The following is an 18,270-nucleotide window of genomic DNA, read 5'->3' as shown; positions in this document are numbered from 1 at the left end:
TTTTTTGGTAAGCCCTGAACTGATACATAATCAGAAAAATCTTCGACTGTGATTTTCCTTGAGATCTTTGCCGAATTGTGATTACATCAATTGTTTATTTCAAAGCATCTATTCTATGAAATATAGTTGTTTATCGATCAGTCAGTTCTCACCAGCGTGCTTTTGCATTCCAGTTGATAATCGGTCATTTTGAAGAGAAACAAAATCCCTTTGTGCATAATCCATATTTGATCTTTCCTTGTGTTTCCCAGGCAATCTGCCCAGCCATTTAAAAACTCTGATACTATAAGCCATTTTGGTTGCTGTTGTTCATTATGACATTCCAGTCCTTCACTCTTCAACATGTCCAGCTTGCATCAGAGTTGAAACTGTAAGAACAAGACAAGTAGGCATTAATGGTCTATAGCTAAAATTGTAAGAGATCACTCCCACCTAAGAAGAGCATAAGAAGGAGCAGCAGGTGTCAACGATACAATCCCTCAAGGTACCCTTAAATATATTCACTGACAGAGCATTTTCAACTCTAGATTGGAGCATTGCAAAGATGCACAAATGTTTGAATAAAACTCTCCTCATCTTAGACCTGAATTTCCATCCTCTTATCCTGAGGCTGTGCCCATGTGTCCCCAGTCAAAGAAAACCAATATCTTCCATTGTACCTTGTCTTGACTTTTCAATGTTATACATTTTAATCAGATCATCTCTCATTCTTCCAAGCTGCAGAGAGTATTGGAACAATTTACTCAGCCCTTCATCATAGGACAGCTTTCTTAATCCAGGGATCAATCTAGTGAACCTTTGCTGAACTGTACTCCGTGCAAACATATCCTTCCCTTTGAGAGTGAGATTTCATAGTTTTCCAGATGTAGTTTCATCAAAGTCCCCAACAATGGTGGTGAAATTTATTTAGTTGGGTGCTGCAATCCCCATGCAATATAGTCCAACATATTGTATGACTTTTTTCTTTTTCCTTTTATTCTTTACTGGGATGTAAGCATCATTTTGGATACAATGTGTTGCCCCTACCTAATTGCCCTTGAACTCAATAGGCCAGTTCTGAGGCCAACTAGGAATTGACCACACTGGCTCTAGACTCTCAGCACGCGTAGGTCAGACCCGGGTAAGGATGGCAAATTTGTTTCCTGAAATAATATTGATGAGCCAGATGTGTGTTTACACCATTCACTGATGATATGGTCAGTTTTACTGGGACCAGTTTTGGATTCCAAATTTGAATGAATTGTATTAAAATTCCCCCAGCTACTGTGGTGGAATTATGCCCATCCCCCTGTGTGTTAATCTGAATTTCTGGATTACCTGTCCTGTGATGGCGCAACTATACCACCATTGCACCTCACTATTTTCTGTACTTGTTGCTAACTTGAGTTCCAATAGAAGTATACCCACGTCTGTCTGAACCCCCAACAATTGAATTTCGCACCTAGCACCCAGTAGGTGGATCAGAGAACTGAGCACAGTCATCAGCATCCCGATTTGCAGCATCTTTTGGCTATTAAAAATTTCTTAATTCATTAACGGGATGAGGGTATTGCTGGCCAGGTAGCATTTATTGCCCATCTGTAATTGTCCAGCAGACAGTTGAGTCAACCACATTGCTGTGGATCTAGAGTCACATGTAGGTCAGACCAGGTAAGAATGGCAATTTCCTTCCCTAAAGGACATTAGTGAGCCAGATGGGTTTTTCCGATAATCGGCAATAGATTCGCAGTCATCGTTAGATTCTTAATTCCAGATATTTATTGAATTCAGATTCCACCATTTGCCATTTTGGGATCTGAACCGGGATCCCTAGAACATTATCGGGGTCTTTGGATTAACAGTCCAGCGATTAATACCACTAGGCCATCACCTCCCCAATTGGAAGTGTTGAAAATATCTGTGCAGATCACCACATCCAGTTCTCTAATTGAATAGGAATTCATAAGATATGCAGTGTAATGATTTATCTGTAAAGTAAATTGAGATTGTGAAAGATACTGTACAAATACAAATTGTTTCTCTTTTTCTTCTCCCATCTTTCTTCAAAGAAAAATAAGTCCAGTTAGGTAGGCAATTAGAATTCCAGTTACTTTTGTTTATTGTGCACCAGTAGATTTGCCTAAGGCTTTGATCTTGCAAGCATATGCACAAATTATTCATTTAAAGGTGAGTAGTGACTAACAGTGTGTTCGTGAGGCAGGCTGAGATCATTCGCACCGATGAAGAGCTGTAGCTTATTTTCACTGAAGCAGTTATCGATGCTGCTGTCCTTAATAAAGTTACTCTCTTTTGTATTACTGGAGATATGCTAATTTATGATCTCTGTGAATATTAAGTGAATAAATAAATAGCATTTATTTCTTTGAAAGTGCCAAAGTTTTGAGTTGAAGGTCTGTTAGATTTGAAATCAAAGTGCACATTTTATCACAAATTTAATACATTTCCTTGTGTTGGCCTGTTTTTCCCATCTATGGATTTGAAATAGCATAACTTAGTGTGCAGAAATTACAGCATTTGGGAGCTTGGTTGTAGCATATTTTTACTGAGAAGTTGTAATTAGCAGCAGAATGTTGATATCTCCTGATCTGTCAGTTACAACAGTAAAGTTCATGCCAGGTGGTGCTTCTGCCTAGCCCTGTTACATTGGGTCATATCTGGGGCACCTTCTTGGGTTTCCAGGAAATTCTGTTAAAACATCTAGTCACAGTTGAAGTGTAAACCTTGTGTAGGGCTTGTGATTAGTCCACCATTTTTTTTAAAAAAACAACTGCTTGACAGTCGCAGAGAGATTCATTATCGTTCATGTTCTTCAAGGGCAAAAGTAAAGACCTTAGGAGGTGCTGAGGCTTGAAGAAAAAAATTCCAAAGGGAAGGGGTGCAGTTACATGATGCATCTGCCAGCGTCAGTTGTAGCAACAACGCTGCCTTAGTATTGGGACCAGGGTTGGTGCGGTGCAAAGCGACAGACTGCAGACCTGCTGCACTACACATCTGCCACCTTGAATGGCTCTGCAGTCTATCTTGCAATCAGCAAGTTAGTTGAAATTATCCAGTTACTTTTTGAAAAGCTTTATATTGATGTTAACTTCTGCTGTGGTTTTCAAGAGTTAAATTAGGCGAGGCATATTTATTTTGTCAAGATAATGCCTACTAAAATATTCTGGTTTCCATGGATACACAGTGCCACTGGTTGGAATTATTCATTGCAAATTATTCCTATCTATGTGAGAAGTATAGGTACAAATACACACAGTCACATCATTACACTTCCATCATTAATTCAGGCTGTGCATATCTAATAAGATTTGTTGATGTTTGAATTTCATTTTCTATTTACATTTATGGACTTTGCTTATGCTGTTTAAAAGAAGGACACTGATCTAAAAATAAATGCATACCTTGCTTCAGCTTGCACCTCATAATTATCTCCAATATTGTTAACAACATGCTGTCTGAGAATCTATTGCAGCTAAAACAAAACTAATAGTTTAGGTGGCGTGATTTATAGCTTGCTTGTTCAACAGATGTGATAATGTTCATACCACCTGCTTCTTACATTTAACTCGGGTGACTAGTTTTCACATTCCAGCAATATCTCCACGTGAAATGATGTAGGCCATTCATCCCTCAAGCAAGTTCTATAAGTTAATAAGATCCTCAGGGATCTGTACCTCAATGCTATTTACAAGCCTTAAATGTGAAGATTGTTGCCACTTGTTATGGATTCTGAAGGCAAAGGAAATTGTTTCACCAAGTATCCTGCCTGATCTATCTTTCATGTTCATAATCTCAGTATCCAATTTGATGAGGACAATGACATGACACGTCCCGCTCTCTCGAATTGAATCCAGGGATTCTGCTTCAACTACGACTTGCTGGCTGAAGGAAAGAGCGTTCATAATGTGGCTGAATAGGCTGAGTATCAACATACACCAAAGACTGGTGCTAGGTGTGGGAGATTCCTGATTAGCCACATCTTGGAAGGAAATGGGAGCCTCTGCCATCACTATCCACAATTCCTGGCTGTAATATCATTATGTAAATGTGGCTATTGATATAGCAATCTGGACTTCCTTTGGGGTGTGCTGGTTAGTTGAAATGGCAGAATTAGCAGTCCGTATCATATTAGTACCAACAATGCTGCCATTGATTCCTATTCAGACTGGGATGGATTTAGAACCGGCATCCTTGCTCCACCTGCAGTGGAGATTTCAGTACGATGGACCAGATCTACCTTAAAACAAACACCTGAAGATCTCTCAATTGCTTAAATTTGTACAAGATGAAAATAAGTTGTATAAAATTGATGTGCTAAGCTCTGGTATCTTTCTGGTAAATCTATGCTATAACATTTCCAGGGGAAAGGTAACTTTTACTGAGAGTAAAGAACTATGGTACAGATTACTACTGAATTTTATGTTCCTCTGACCTCTATGTGAATACACCTAATGTTTGATCAGCGGAAAGGAGAATGGGTTTCTTCTGTGAACTACCAAGCACAAATGCAGGAGCAATGACAGTGCCTGGTCAACGAGACGCATCCTATGATAATCTAAGGATTCTGAAAATATTTTCCAGGTATGGCCAGGAGGAAGGAGAATCACTTGAGTGGGCTTCAGTTCTGGTACATGGCTGCGGATTCATCCATAGCACTAAAAGAAACAAATTTTGATAGCCAATCAATTATAACAGTCTGAAGAGGAAAAAGTTACAAGCTGGAGTGATGTTGGACTTGTCTGTATGAAAAATGCAATTTTGTGAACAGGCAGTGAGTAATAATCACATCATGTGATTTGGGGTCATGTTAAAAAGGTAAAGGATGTATCTTTTCTGAAATTCTGAAAATTCATAGTCTATTAATTATTGTTCATAAGAGTCTGCAAGTGTACTTTTTAACATTGAATATAAGTTTATTGGACAAGGGAGAAAATGAACGATATTACACCAGATAAAAGGTTGGAAAGATTTTAATCCAACACCAGCAAAAGGATTCATGCTCTCACTGTTCTTTGTCCTAGAGATCTTGACCAACTGCAAGCCCTATCAAAGATTCACCACTATCTGTGCCCGAAGCATTCTCGCTCATACTCGACCAGATGCAACCAATTTCCTTCTGGTGAATTCCTGTGCATTTGCTAGATACTTTTCTTCAACTGCCATTCCTGTGAGACACTTAACCAAAAGTACACATGAAATTCACTAATATTTTATTCAAAGCAACATGTGCATTCCATAAACACCCTTATTCAGCAGTATTTCCTATTTGAATTTAACCATCCTATCTCTTGAAAAAAACACGCACTGCCACCTAGTTGACTTGTTACATTTATCTGTCTTCCTTTGTGCCCTGAACGCCCATTACTAGGGAAAATGACTTCTCCCTACTTAGTGCATTAAACAAATTCCCCATATTTTCAAATGTTGTAAAACCTTGTTATGAATGCACGTATACAAATGGACCCCCTCGCACCTTCTGCACCAAGCCTGCAAAACAACTCTGAAACAGGGAACATCTCTCCTCATCCTCAACACAAAGACCCTATAAGTGAAGTTGCTAATAAGCTTTAAGCAACTTAGTAGTTCTGTGTGAATTTCAAAGTCTCAGTTTGGCATGTAGGCATGCTAATTTACTGAGATGTTATTTCAGCAACAGTTCAGTGTAAATTGTCCCAGACCAGTGTCAGTGACCTGGGATCTTGTGGCACTCATCTACTGGTGATAGAAAGAATACAGCTCTATCGAGTTTTGAGAAGATTTGTAGCTCAGGTTGAGGTTCTGGATGTGAGTTTGCTCGCTGAGCTGGAAGGTTAGTTTTCAGACGTTTCGTCACCATTCTAGGTAACATCATCGGTGAGCCTCCGATGAAGCGCTGGTGTTATGTCCCACTTTCTATTTATCTGTTTAGGTTTCCTAAACAGATAAATAGAAAGTGGGACATAACACCAGCGCTTCATCGGAGGCTCACCGATGATGTTACCTAGAATGGTGACGAAACGTCTGAAAACTAACCTTCCAGCTCAGCGAGCAAACTCCCATCCAATACAGCTCTATATTTGTCACATAGACACACATGTATATAGAATCGCAAGTCCAACAGCTGCTTTACTATTTGAGCGTACATATACTTATTTTGTTCTTTCTGCTCAGCATGCAGGAAGTAAAAATATCGTGCAACATAATTTACAAAAATAAATATAATGAGTGTCATCAATAAGTCAGGAAGTAATTGATAGTTTTGTGTATAGCTGGCAGTTGTGAATTATTTTCCAGCCTAAATTTATGCTATTTTCCATTGAAAGTCTATGAATACAGCCATATCTCTTATCGATATCTTTTTATTGCCCTCAGCTTGTAGTGTCCTTGAGGCTATGACAGCTCATTGGAGCTGTGTTTCATTATTAGTTTCTAGACTGGCCTCTAGTTGGAATGCTACTCGGATCTCACCTGTCAGATGACTATAGAACAGCCTTGACAAGTGATTAAAATGTCTCCTGCCCAACCATCTGTCAGGAGTCAAGATCCAGATGGAGACAACCAGTCTGCAAGAGGAGAAGCATTTTTAGCAATTGAAAATATTCTGTACGTGTGACCCCCTACTGGAATTTTAACATCTTCTAAAAATACCTTATGTGAGGAAACATAACCAAGTATAAAGATTTGAGGATGGGTTACCAAAACAAATTCTGGAAGGATGATCAAAGAGAAGAGGGGTCATACAAGTTACACCAAAAAAAAGGACACATTATCTTCAACCAGCCCTCCCCATTTTTTGACATTACAGTAAAATTTTATAAAAATTCATAATTAATATATACTTCATTTTTCTGGGAGGGTTTTGAATAATTCTGAGACACTTGTCTTATTTCAGGACTTGTGGAGATACCTGGACTTGTTTCTTTGAGAAATCAATGAAAGGTCATTGCAGATAAAGGGAAACTTATTTTTAACAAGTCTTCCTAAAAAAATGCTTGGTTCTGTCATAGACCACAGGTGGGGCTGTTTGAACATTGACTAGCTATAGAGTGTGCCTTGAAATCAAATTAGATGGAAGATGAAGCTTGTGAGGAAGGCCCTCTCCTAAGGGCCCCAACCTGAAACATGAGCTCTGACTTTTTTTCTTCACTGATTCTGCCAGACCTGCTGAGCTTTTAGAGCAACTTTGTTTTTGTTCCTGATTTGCAGCGTCCACAGCTCTTTCATTTCTTTTTAAAAGCCTCTTTTCCAGAAAATGGTTGTATTTGTTTGTGTTTTAGGTTGTTTAAAGGGATAAACATTTATTCTTCCATATCACTGACTGTGTGTGTTAGACAATGCATCACTGAATGAATTTTGTGTTGACAGGCCTTTTTATATATGGTGTTTAACAGGCTATTTTAGTAACTAAGAAATATCATTTCATTTTATCTTGCTACATATAGAGTAGTGGGACCAGAGCAACAGTGCAAAAGGGAGATGCTTTCAGAATCGCTTAAAGAAAGAGTGAACTTGTATTTATTTGTAGCACCTTATACTTTCTTTGAATATTTTAAAACATTTCATGGAAGATGGAATAAATTTGTCACTTGTTGCATTGACAAAAATGGCAGACACTTTGAGCGCAGCAAGCACAAACTAACAAAGATAAATGAGATAAATGTCCAAACAACCTGTTCTGGTATTGCCGGATAGAGAGATTTTTCAGTGCTTGTCGTGACTGTTGGATGACTCCAAATGCATTAAGTACTTTTTAAAAAGGTCTTTTTCCTCCGGATTCAACAACTTCTACTTTGAAACTAGAGAGCAGGCTGACACCAGTACTTTCCTTGGTGCTGGTCTCTTGCTTCCATTACAAAAACATTTGCTGAACCTTTCTGGGATAGTAGGAACTGCAGATGCCAGAGAATCTGAGATTACAAGGTGCAGATCTAGATGAATACAGCAGGCAAGCAGCATCAGAGGAGCACAAAAGCTGATGTTTCGGGTCTGGACCCTTCTTCAGAAATAGGGGAAGGGAAGGGGGTTCTGAAATAAAGTAGGGAGAGGGGGAGGCAGACAGAAGATGGATAAAGGAGAAGATAGGTGAAGAGGAGACAGACAGGCCAAAGAGGCGGGGGTAGAGCCAGTAAAGGTGAGTATAGGTGGGGAGGTAGGGAGGGGATGGGTCAGTCCAGGGAGGATGGACAGGTCAAGGGGCTGGGATGAAGCTGGTAGGTAGGAGATGGGGGTGGGGCTTGAGTTGGGAGGAGGGGATAGGCTGGAGAAAGGACAGGTTAGGGAGACGGGTTGGTTTTGGGATGCGGTGGTGGGGGTTGGGGAGGGGTGAGGATTTTGAAGTTTGTGAAGGCCACATTGATACCATTGGGCTACGGAGTACCCAAGCGAAATATGACTTGCTGTTCCTGCAACCTTTCGGGTGTCATCGTTGTGACACTGCAGGAGGCCCAGGATGGACATGTTGCCCAAGGAGTGGGAGGGGGAGTTGAAATAGTTCGTGACTGGGAGGTGCAGTTGTTTAGTGCTAACTGAGCCTGGGCCTTTCTATTCAGGTTCCAGCTTCTGACCTCCATTTTGTTCCATGTTCATATGCTTTCTAATGTGCACTGTTGTTATTAAAAGAGTATGGTGCTGTTGCAGACACCCTACGTCAGATTAGATATTAAACCCAAGTCTGGTTTGCTGTTTTCAATACTACTATGTTGAGCCTGCCTTTAATGTTTGGACTGCTTTTTCAACCAGACCATTGCACACCGGTAGTGTGGAGCTGTCATTATATGCCAAATGTCATTTGACTTTAGGAAATACATGAATTCCTTGCTAGTAAATATTGGCCCGTTGTGTGTGACGGATACTTCCAGGAGCCCATGTATTGCAAAAGATGCTTGAAGCTTTTCTTTAGTTGTCCTGTGTTTGATAAATAAACTCTATGCATGTCCGGCCACTTTGAGTAGGCACGCACAATGACTAAAAATGTGGAGCCCATGAAAAGACCTGAATAGCCAATGTGTAACTGAGTCCAGGGTTTACCCGGCCATTTCCGCGAATGTGGGAGAGCTGCTGGTGGTAATTTCTAACCTTGTTGGCACAATGGGCACTGCCCCACCAAAGCAGCTATGTCTGCATGCTATCCTAGCCACCAGACATAACTTCTCACCAACATCCTCATTTTGGAAACCTCTGGGTGACCTTTGTGGAGTTCTTAATTTAGGACAATCATTCTTGCTTTCCATAGTAATATGCCTTCCTTCATTGGGCCAAAAAGGGTGTCAATTCGGATTGTGCTGGCCCTTTTATTTTCTCCCATCATACCGTCCGTTTCAGGTTTGAAGTGACTGGATTTTATTGCGTCCACAATCTGATATTGTCAGTGACTAGTAGTAGAGTCCCAATGTCTTGCCCGTTGTTTATGGCTCATAACTGGTTATCTGGTCATTATCACGTTTATGTCCAGGCTGTGTACAATTTAGTAAATACCTCATTGATTGCAAAGTCACGACCTGCGCTATGATTGTGAAAGGTGTTTGTTGAATGAACAGTTTCAGCTTTGTTAAGAAATGTTAAAGTTCAAATAGAGTGCAAAGCTTTGTCAAAGAACTCGCTGGTTATACAAGGAATAGTTCATATCCCTGTTGGACCAATGTTCTATCAAGAAAACAAAATAACAAAAAGCATTCCTACAATGCAGGTCTGTGGCCTAGATTAAGGCAGAAAACCGTTTCACTCAATGCTTCAATGAGTTAAGGAGATGACAGACTATTCCTTGGTGATCTTTGTTTATATCAAAAGACCAGGAGCTTAATCAACAGATTCAAAACTGGAAAAATGCCATGAACACTTGAGGTCTGGCAGCACTTGTTGAGAATATAAGTTCGTCAATGTTTTAGATACAGAATGTGTCAGGGTTCCAGCATCTGAAATATCAAATGCTATCTAGCAAAAGGTTGCTGCCAAACATTTTTGATGGATTTCCAATGTCTGCAGTATTTTCTTTTCTAGTCAGCAATATTTGAATGATTTGAAATCAGCTTAGAGTAAAGCACTGATAGATTACAGAACAAGGTTTACGCAGAACTTTCTGAACAGTAAAGTCCCATCTCCAAAATTGCTCATGTAAAATTTGTGACTCTCATCTTGAATGAAAGCTTTAGATGACTGTTTCTCCCCGTGGAAGGCTTGGGAAATTTAAAAAAAAAATTCTTGCATTGCTTGTTAATGTTACTGACCAGGTCAATGTTTCCTATCCATCCTTAATTGATCTCGAGAAGGAGCTAGTTAGCTACCTTTGAACCAATGCACTCCATCTGGTGTAGATACATCCCCACTGCTATTAGTAAGATAATTCCAAGATTTATACCCAGTGACATTGAAAGAACAAAGGTATCATTCCAGGATGATTTGGAGGGGAAATTGCAAATGTTGAAATTATCAAGCATCTACTCCCCTTTTCCTTTTGAGGTCCCAGAGGAGTATGATTTTCAATGTAGTGTCAAAGGAATCTTAATGACTTGCTAGAATGCATCTTGTAGATAGGACACCCTCTATCACTGCCTTCTGTCCCCTACAGTAAAGCCAATTTTGTATCTAGTTGGCAAGATCACCCTGCATGTCATGTGATCTAATTTTACTAATTAGTCTATCATGCAAAACCTTATCAAAGGCTTTATTGATGTCGAAATGAACTATGTCCACCACTCTACCCTTATCAATATTTTTTGGTTACTCCCTCAGAAAAGCTCAGTCGAGTTTGAGAGACACACTTTCGCACGCACAAAACCATGCCGACCATCCCTAATCAGCCCTTGCCTCCAAATGCATGTACATCCTATTTTTCAGAATCACCTCCATCAACTTATCCACCACTGATATCAGATTCACAAGTCTGTAGTTCCTAAGCTTCTAAATACAGCCTTTATTAAGAAAGTGGGAACAGGGTATTGAGTTTGATGATCAGCCTCGATCATAATGGATGGTGGAGCAAGCACAAAGGGCAGAATGGCCTAGTACTCCTGTAATTCTTTATTTCGGCTTCTGTCTTGATGAATGCATGATGAAATGCTTTGACAGTATGTCTCTTTTTGCAGCAGTTCCCTAATCATGTACCACCAACTGACCATGGATATAGAAAATCAGAATAGAAAACAATCATAGAATCCCCACAAAGTGGAAGCAGGCCATTTGACCCATTGAGCCCACACCAACCCGCTGAAGAGCATCCAACCCCCTACCCTAAATCTATAACCCTACATTTCCTGTGGCCAATCCACCTAACCCGCACACTGGAAACCGGAGCTCCCGGAAGAAACTCAGAGACGTGAGGAGAACGTGCAAACTCCACGCAGTCACTGGAGGCTGGAATCAAATCTGGGTCCCTGGTTCTGTGAGGCAGCAGTACTGACCACTGAGCCACAGCGCTACCCAAATCTTACCTCCCTTATCTGCCCTTAGCTGTGTACCTTTACAATCCCCCTTTTGTTCTCCCATATCTCTTGCTATCACTCTCGCTGTCACTTTTACTGTCTCTGTGTCACGTGTTCTAAGGTTTAGAACTCAAAAGCATTGTTTCAACAGGTGCACAACCTGAGAGATAGCCTCTCTGTTTTGAAAAGAATCCACGAGCAGAATCCCCCCTACTGCTGACTGATGTGGGCCATGAGAAGGAAGAGCTGTGCAAGATATTGAACAAAGTATTTTCTCAGTGTTGAGACCAAAATGTCTCATTTTTGAACTGAGTCCCAAAAATGGAGATGAGATTCAGATTAGTGAGTGGGAAGAGATCCATTAATGCAGATTATCACCTGTTATCGCTCACATTTATCAACCTGGCCTCATTAATATGCATTCCCCTATTTTATCACCCACTAGATAGCAGGAAATCCTAGCTTCTAATTTTTATGAAAGTCAGAGCAAATACCTGATGACTCATCTCAATGCCTGCTGTTTCAAACCACTATCTTGGATATCAGGCACGAAATTCTGAGGCACATTCCATCGGCAATGACCACATGCATCTCATGACCATGGATACTGGCACCTGACACATGCCAACATCTCCACATCATCATGGCGCACTCTGATCATAGCATACTTTTGGACTTTGATATTGCACTTTGCATTACACTGGCACCTCTCGTTGGAATGCTGCTGCAAGAATACATTGCAAACAGGACACGCACCCAGCTCACGGACTGCACACAGGCTGCTTGTGCGCTTTCTTAGCACTCAGTCACTTTGTGTTTACATGGATGCCCTCAGCATGCCTGCCTTGTTTTGTCTTACCTTTTAAGCCACACCTTAAATACTCTCAGCACTCCTGCCTTCTCCTGGAGTTTAGAGCATGCCAGGGCCAGACAGCAGCCATCAGTTAGTAGGGTGGACGTTTTCCTGAGCACCACCGTCCTACATCATTCTCAGCAAACACACTGTGCATCATGCCTCAAAGTCTAAAAGGAATATGGAGTCACACAGTCCTGGAATATTACAGTATGGCATGAGGCATTTTGGCCCATTGTCATTTACCTGTAACCTTGTGCAGGAGCTGCTCATTTCTCATCTTAAAACACCATAGAACGTGAAGGATGCCTAGGCTCAGCATTCTCAATGCTGTTGTTACAGCTACACAAAGATTCCCACACTCCACTGGTAGTAAAAAGTGGATATGTGCTTCCACAAGTGGAAACGTGTTTACATTGTTGTCCCATCAGTGTCACCTACATGCCTTCAGAATGTCTTTCTTTTCCTGTCACTGTGTCAGTGTATTCCCCAACTTCTGCAGCAGGGGTGAGGTGAGCCGACTGTACAGAAGAGCTGTCGGGCCTGCTGGTATAACCAGGTGAACCCAGAAGCATGTGTGCCCTGGCCAGAGGCAGCTTGGATTCGCACAGGGCCGAGGATGGTAGACAGCATGAAGGTGGAAGGTCTGGCCACCTCCATCCACATTGTTCTGAGAGGGGACATGGGGCTGGGGCCTCTCTGTGATTCCTCCTTCGCCTGTGGCCCACTGGCATCACCCTGCCTTCTTTGTAAGGGAGGGACTCGGAGCATGAGGTTGAGATTCCTCACTCCCTGTTGCTGTGGGCAAGTCTTTGTGCATATCCAGCAGACAATGAGGATGCTAGTCTTGCCTCTCCATGGCAGCCCGCAACCGGCTCCTGGCAACAGACAGGCAATCACACGCTTGAGGTAGCAGGGTCCTGGACACGTTGTTGCAGTCCTACAACATTTGTGTCAAGTTGCTCAGTACCCCTGACAAACATGCCTATTATTCCTGTGTCATGCATTGGATAAAGTCCCAGTTTGCCAACACCGTGGGGTTCTCTCCTATCGGAGGCTGAGCAAGTGCTTGGTCCCTGGAGATCCTGCAAGTGTCAGTATCCTAGAGAACTGCTTCCTCAGCCAGCTGCAGACACCTGGCACCCCACCACTTCAGATCAATTCAAGCAACCCAAGGTTTAGATGCTATGTTCTACCTTTTCAGTTTTTGACAGTGACACACATACAACATAGTTTACCTTTATTTATTTTGGATCTCTGCTGGCATGTCATTTTTAAACTATTAAGCACGTTTTCTCTAATACAAAAAGGAAAACTGAGAGAACTGCGAATGCTGTAAATCAGGAACGAAAACAGAAATTGCTGGAAAAGCTCAGCAGGTCTGGCAGCATCTGTGAAGAAAAAAATTGTAGTAATGTTTTGGGTCCAATGACCCTTCCTCAGAACTGATGGAAACTGGGAAAATGTCAGGTTATATGCAGGAAATAGGGAGGTGGGCGGAGTAGGGAGTAAACGATAGTGTAGGGCCCAAAGTGCGAGGAGAACAACTGGACAGACAAAGGAGTAGCTAACAATCAGGCTGGGAGGGTAAATAGTTGTTAATGGGTACTGTTAGTGACTAACACAGGGTGTGTAATGGCAGGCTATGTGATAACAGGGCCTGGTGTGTGAGGTAGGGGGCTGAGACATGGCAAAGTTTAGGCCCTAAAATTATTGTTTCCTCCTGTTTTCTACATAGGTCATCTATGCCCTAAATGCCAAAAGTGATGAGCATGAGGTTTCCCTACAAGCTATTAAGGAAGCTCACCAAGAGGAAATCCAGCAGATCATCACTGAAACACGAGGGAAGATCTTGCAGTACAAAACCAGAATGGGAGAAGAGATGGATTTACGGCACCAAATTCAATCCCTTGAAGACACCCTGCAGAAGCACAAGAAGTGCAAGGAAGAAGTATTGGCAGACTTTGAGGTGTATAAACAGCAGGTGGTCGAACGGGAAAAGAATATGGAGAGAGAACATACAGAAAAGATAATGACATTATCTAAAGAGATGCTTGACATTAAGAAGGAATTTGAGAGCAATCTCCAACACTTCATGGATGTTCAACGCCGATTAGAACAGGATAAACAGTCAGCAATAACAGAGATGGTGAAAGTAAACCAAGAGTCAGAAAACCTTCAGGAGAAATGCAAAGCTCTAAAGGGCTGTTGCGATGAAAAGATTAAATTAGAAGAAAAGCACAAACTGGATATTCAAAATTTGAACCAAGAGTTAGAAATCCTAAAATCTGAGAAAAAGAGATTGACTACAGATTTTGAGAAAAGGGTGAATAAGCTACAAGTCTCACATCAAAAGGAATTGGAAACTTTGAAAAAAGCATTACAGCAATCAGTGACTGAGACACTGAAGCAATGGCAAATAGACCAAAGAAAGAATCTTCAAGCTCAAGAAGCAGCTTTACAACTAAAATTGAAGAAATTGGAGAGTGACATGGAAGTCAAGTGTCAAATGATGAATGAGTTCAAAAACCAAAGTCTCAAATTACAGGAATTGCTGAATACTGCACAGGTCAAGATCCAGGTAAGAGTGTCAGATGAAGTGAGCCTGTTGTTGTACAACATCTATAGTAGTATCATTATTTATCGTTGGCCAAATGAATACATTTTGTGGGGTTTTATTTTGGATTGACATTTATATTTTAAAGATTATTTCCTGTGTCACGGAGTGAAATATTTTGAGAAGATTTGTAGCTCAGGTTGAGTGTCTGGATGTGAGTTTGCTCGCTGAGCTGGAAGGTTAGTTTTCAGACATTTCGTCACCATTCTAGGTAACATCATCAGTGAGCCTCCGATGAAGCGCTGGTGTTATGTCCCGCTTTCTATTTATCTGTTTAGGTTTCCTTGGGTTGGTGATGTCATTTCCTGTTCTTTTTCTCAGAGGATGGTAGATTGATTTGGAGCCAATGTATTTGTTGATGGAGTTCAGTTTGGAATGCCATGCCTCTGGGAATTCTCGTACGTGTCTTTGTTTGGCTTGTCCTAGGCTGGATGTGTTGTCCCAATCAACGTGGTGTCCTCCCTCATCTGTATGTAAGGATACTAGTGATAGTGGGTCATGTCGTTTTGTGGCTAGTTCATGTATCCTGGTGGCTAGCTTTCTGACTGTTTGTCCAATGTAGTGTTTGTCACAGTTCTTGCAAGGTATTTTGTAGATGACATTCGTTTTGTTTGTTGTCTGTATAGGGTCTTTTAAGTTCATTAGCTGCTGATGCTGCTTAAAGACCCTATACAGACAACAAGCAAAACGAACGTCATCTACAAAATACCTTGCAAGAACTGTGACAAACACGACATTGGACAAACAGTCAGAAAGCTAGCCACCAGAATACATGAACATCAACTAGCCACAAAACGACATGACCCACTATCATTAGTATCCTTACACACAGATGAGGAAGGACACCACTTTGATTGGGACAACACATCCATCCTAGGACCAGCCAAACAGAGACACGCACGAGAATTCCTAGAAGCACGGCATTCCAACCGGAACTCCATCAACAAGCACATTGATTTGGAGCCAATCTACCATCCTCTGAGAAAAAGAGCAGGAAATGACATCACCAACCCAAGGAAACCTAAACCGATAAATAGAAAGCGGGACATATCACCAGCGCTTCATCGGAGGCTCACCGATGATGTTACCTAGAATGGTGACGAAACGTCTGAAAACCAACTTTCCAGCTCAGCGAGCAAACTCTCATCCAGTGAAATATTTGCCACAATGTCAGTATACTAAAATGCATTCTGTGGATTTTTGGGGCTAGTATCTTTATGACAATTTGTGTGCTCCCTCTCTTTGGGATCAGGAAGATTCTGATAATCATCACATTACCCTGTAGGTGGCATGAAGTGGAAATCCAAAAGGGGATTTCCAAAGGCAGTTGGTAAGATGCCACATAAAAGATTACACACAGAATAAGAGCATATCATGTAGTGGGTAACATTAGCTTGGAGACAGGATTGGTTAGCGAACAGGAAGCAATGACTGCAGATAAATTACTTTTGGGCTGGCAGCCGTACCTATTGAAGGGCCGAGGGATCTATAGGCTTACATATTACATATTCACAATTTATATCACTGACTTGGATGAAAGAATCAAATGTGTGTTACTAAATTTGATCTCACAAACTAGGTTGGAGCATAACTTGTGAAGGGGACAAAGGATTTTGCAAAGGGATGTGGCTAGGTTAAGGACATAGACACAAATTTAGTAGGTGGAAGATAGTGTGGGAAAATATTAACTTGTCCATTTATTCTAGGCGAATAGAAAAGCAGTATAATTTTAAATGATGAGAGGCTGCAGAACTCTGTGATATAGAGGGTCCTGGGTGTCCTGTTATATGAAGCACAAAGCGTTAGCATGCTGGCACAGAAAGTGACTGGGAAGGCAAATGAAACCTTGTCATTTATTGCAAGGGGAATAGAATAAGGTGGGAATATTTTGCTCCAGGATATGGGTGAACCATACCAGTTTATGGTGTACAGTTTTGGTCTCCTTGTTTAAGAAAGGGAAAAATAATGTCAGAAGAGGTTCAAAGGAAGTTCACTCAGCGTAGCCGCAGGAAGAATGGATGGCATTATTCAGAAAGGCTGGACGGATGGAGCTGTATTCATTAGAGTTTAGAAGAATGAGAAGTGATCTTTTTGAAACACAGCACACTTCAAAGGAAGGTGCTGACAGGATATTGTGGGAGGGATTAGAACTAGCAGACAAAGTTTAAAAATAAGTGCTATCCCATTTGAGATGGTCCTGTAGAGAATATTATTCTTTTACATGGGAATTAATCTGTGGGATTCGCTTTCTCAGAGGAATTCATGGTGGGTCCTTAGAAGTTTTAAGGCTGAACTAGATTCTTGATTGCCAAGGAAATCAAAGGCAGTGGAGGATGAAACAGAAATCAGCCATGATCTGATTAAATGGTGGAACAGACTGAAGGAGCTGAATGCCAGTATCTTGCTCCTAATTTGTCTGTTTGTATAAATAGTGTTTGAAGGACGAGTAGTCATTTGGTATACAAGACACTTCAGCTTGACATTGCATAAACCGTCAAAAAATGTATAAATATTTATTTGGCTATATTTAAAGAAGGAAAAATGTATAGAATCATAGACAACTAATTAAGGTCATTATACTACAACTGATTACTTTCCTGCATGTTAGTATTATGTTCAAAGCAATGTTCCGTTGATCGGACTTTTCACTGCATTTTAGGATTTGGAAAAACAACTTCAAAAGGCAGAGAAGAAATTGACAACATCAAATGTAAAACTACAAAAGATGGAAGATGAAGCTGAGCACTTAAAGGAGAAACTTTTGGTGCAGGAAGCTGAAATACTGCATAAAACAGGTAGGAGTACATTGTTAGTTACACTCCAACCACATCAAGAAGTTGGTGGTGTAATGCCATGGGCTTGTCTAACCATTCCCCCACCAAGAGTTTTAAAAACGGGGGCATATTAAATCCAGTGGCTGGGCTGCCCACCAAGTACTGGCCTACTCCTGCCCCTTTACCAAGAGTCAAGTATCATCAGGTGGCCTGCCTTCCTGTGGGCCAGTTGACCACTGGAAGGTCCAGGTCTAGCCGTTGCTGGTATGTAACAAATGATAAGAAAGGCCCACACCAAGCAGCAGCCTGGCAGTTCTGCTGATGCAGGAGGTTTGTGGACAGGGAGGGATGGCCACCAAAGATATTACACTTAAGTGATGGGTCACAACTCTACAAGTATTTGAGGTTCAATGTCAGGGTGGAGGTGGTCAGTGAGGGGATTTACAAACTGAGGTTAGTCCTGGGGAGGTGGGGTGCTGCGGAGGGGTTGGGGTCAAATATTGAGGCCAGTGCCTCAGTTAAGCAGTGATCTGGTCATTGGGTTCATTGGTTAGCAACTCTTAACAAGTTGTAACCGCTCCCCAGTTTGTAAATCCTATCACTGAACCTCAAATAGGTACAAAGTTCTGACCC

The 18,270-nt window shown here is 41.3% G+C and overlaps 1 protein-coding gene across 6 annotated transcripts in view; it reads left to right on the top strand.

The window, feature by feature from the left end:
• Positions 1-18,270, top strand: part of LOC125459720 (protein FAM184B-like) — a 169,848-nt gene that overhangs the window by 83,180 nt on the left and 68,398 nt on the right. For all 6 annotated transcript variants that reach the window (XM_059646818.1, XM_048546509.2, XM_048546519.2 and 3 more), the window contains exons 2-3: positions 13,985-14,827; positions 17,523-17,658. In XM_059646818.1, coding sequence (XP_059502801.1) covers positions 13,985-14,827; positions 17,523-17,658 — 979 coding nt within the window. The remainder of the gene's footprint in view (positions 1-13,984; positions 14,828-17,522; positions 17,659-18,270) is intronic.

Source organism: Stegostoma tigrinum, chromosome 1, assembly GCF_030684315.1.
Source record: "Stegostoma tigrinum isolate sSteTig4 chromosome 1, sSteTig4.hap1, whole genome shotgun sequence".
Classification (NCBI taxonomy): Eukaryota; Metazoa; Chordata; class Chondrichthyes; order Orectolobiformes; family Stegostomatidae; genus Stegostoma; species Stegostoma tigrinum.
The sequence above is the reverse complement of the archived record's forward strand: the minus strand, read 5'-3'. Positions and strand labels throughout refer to the sequence as shown.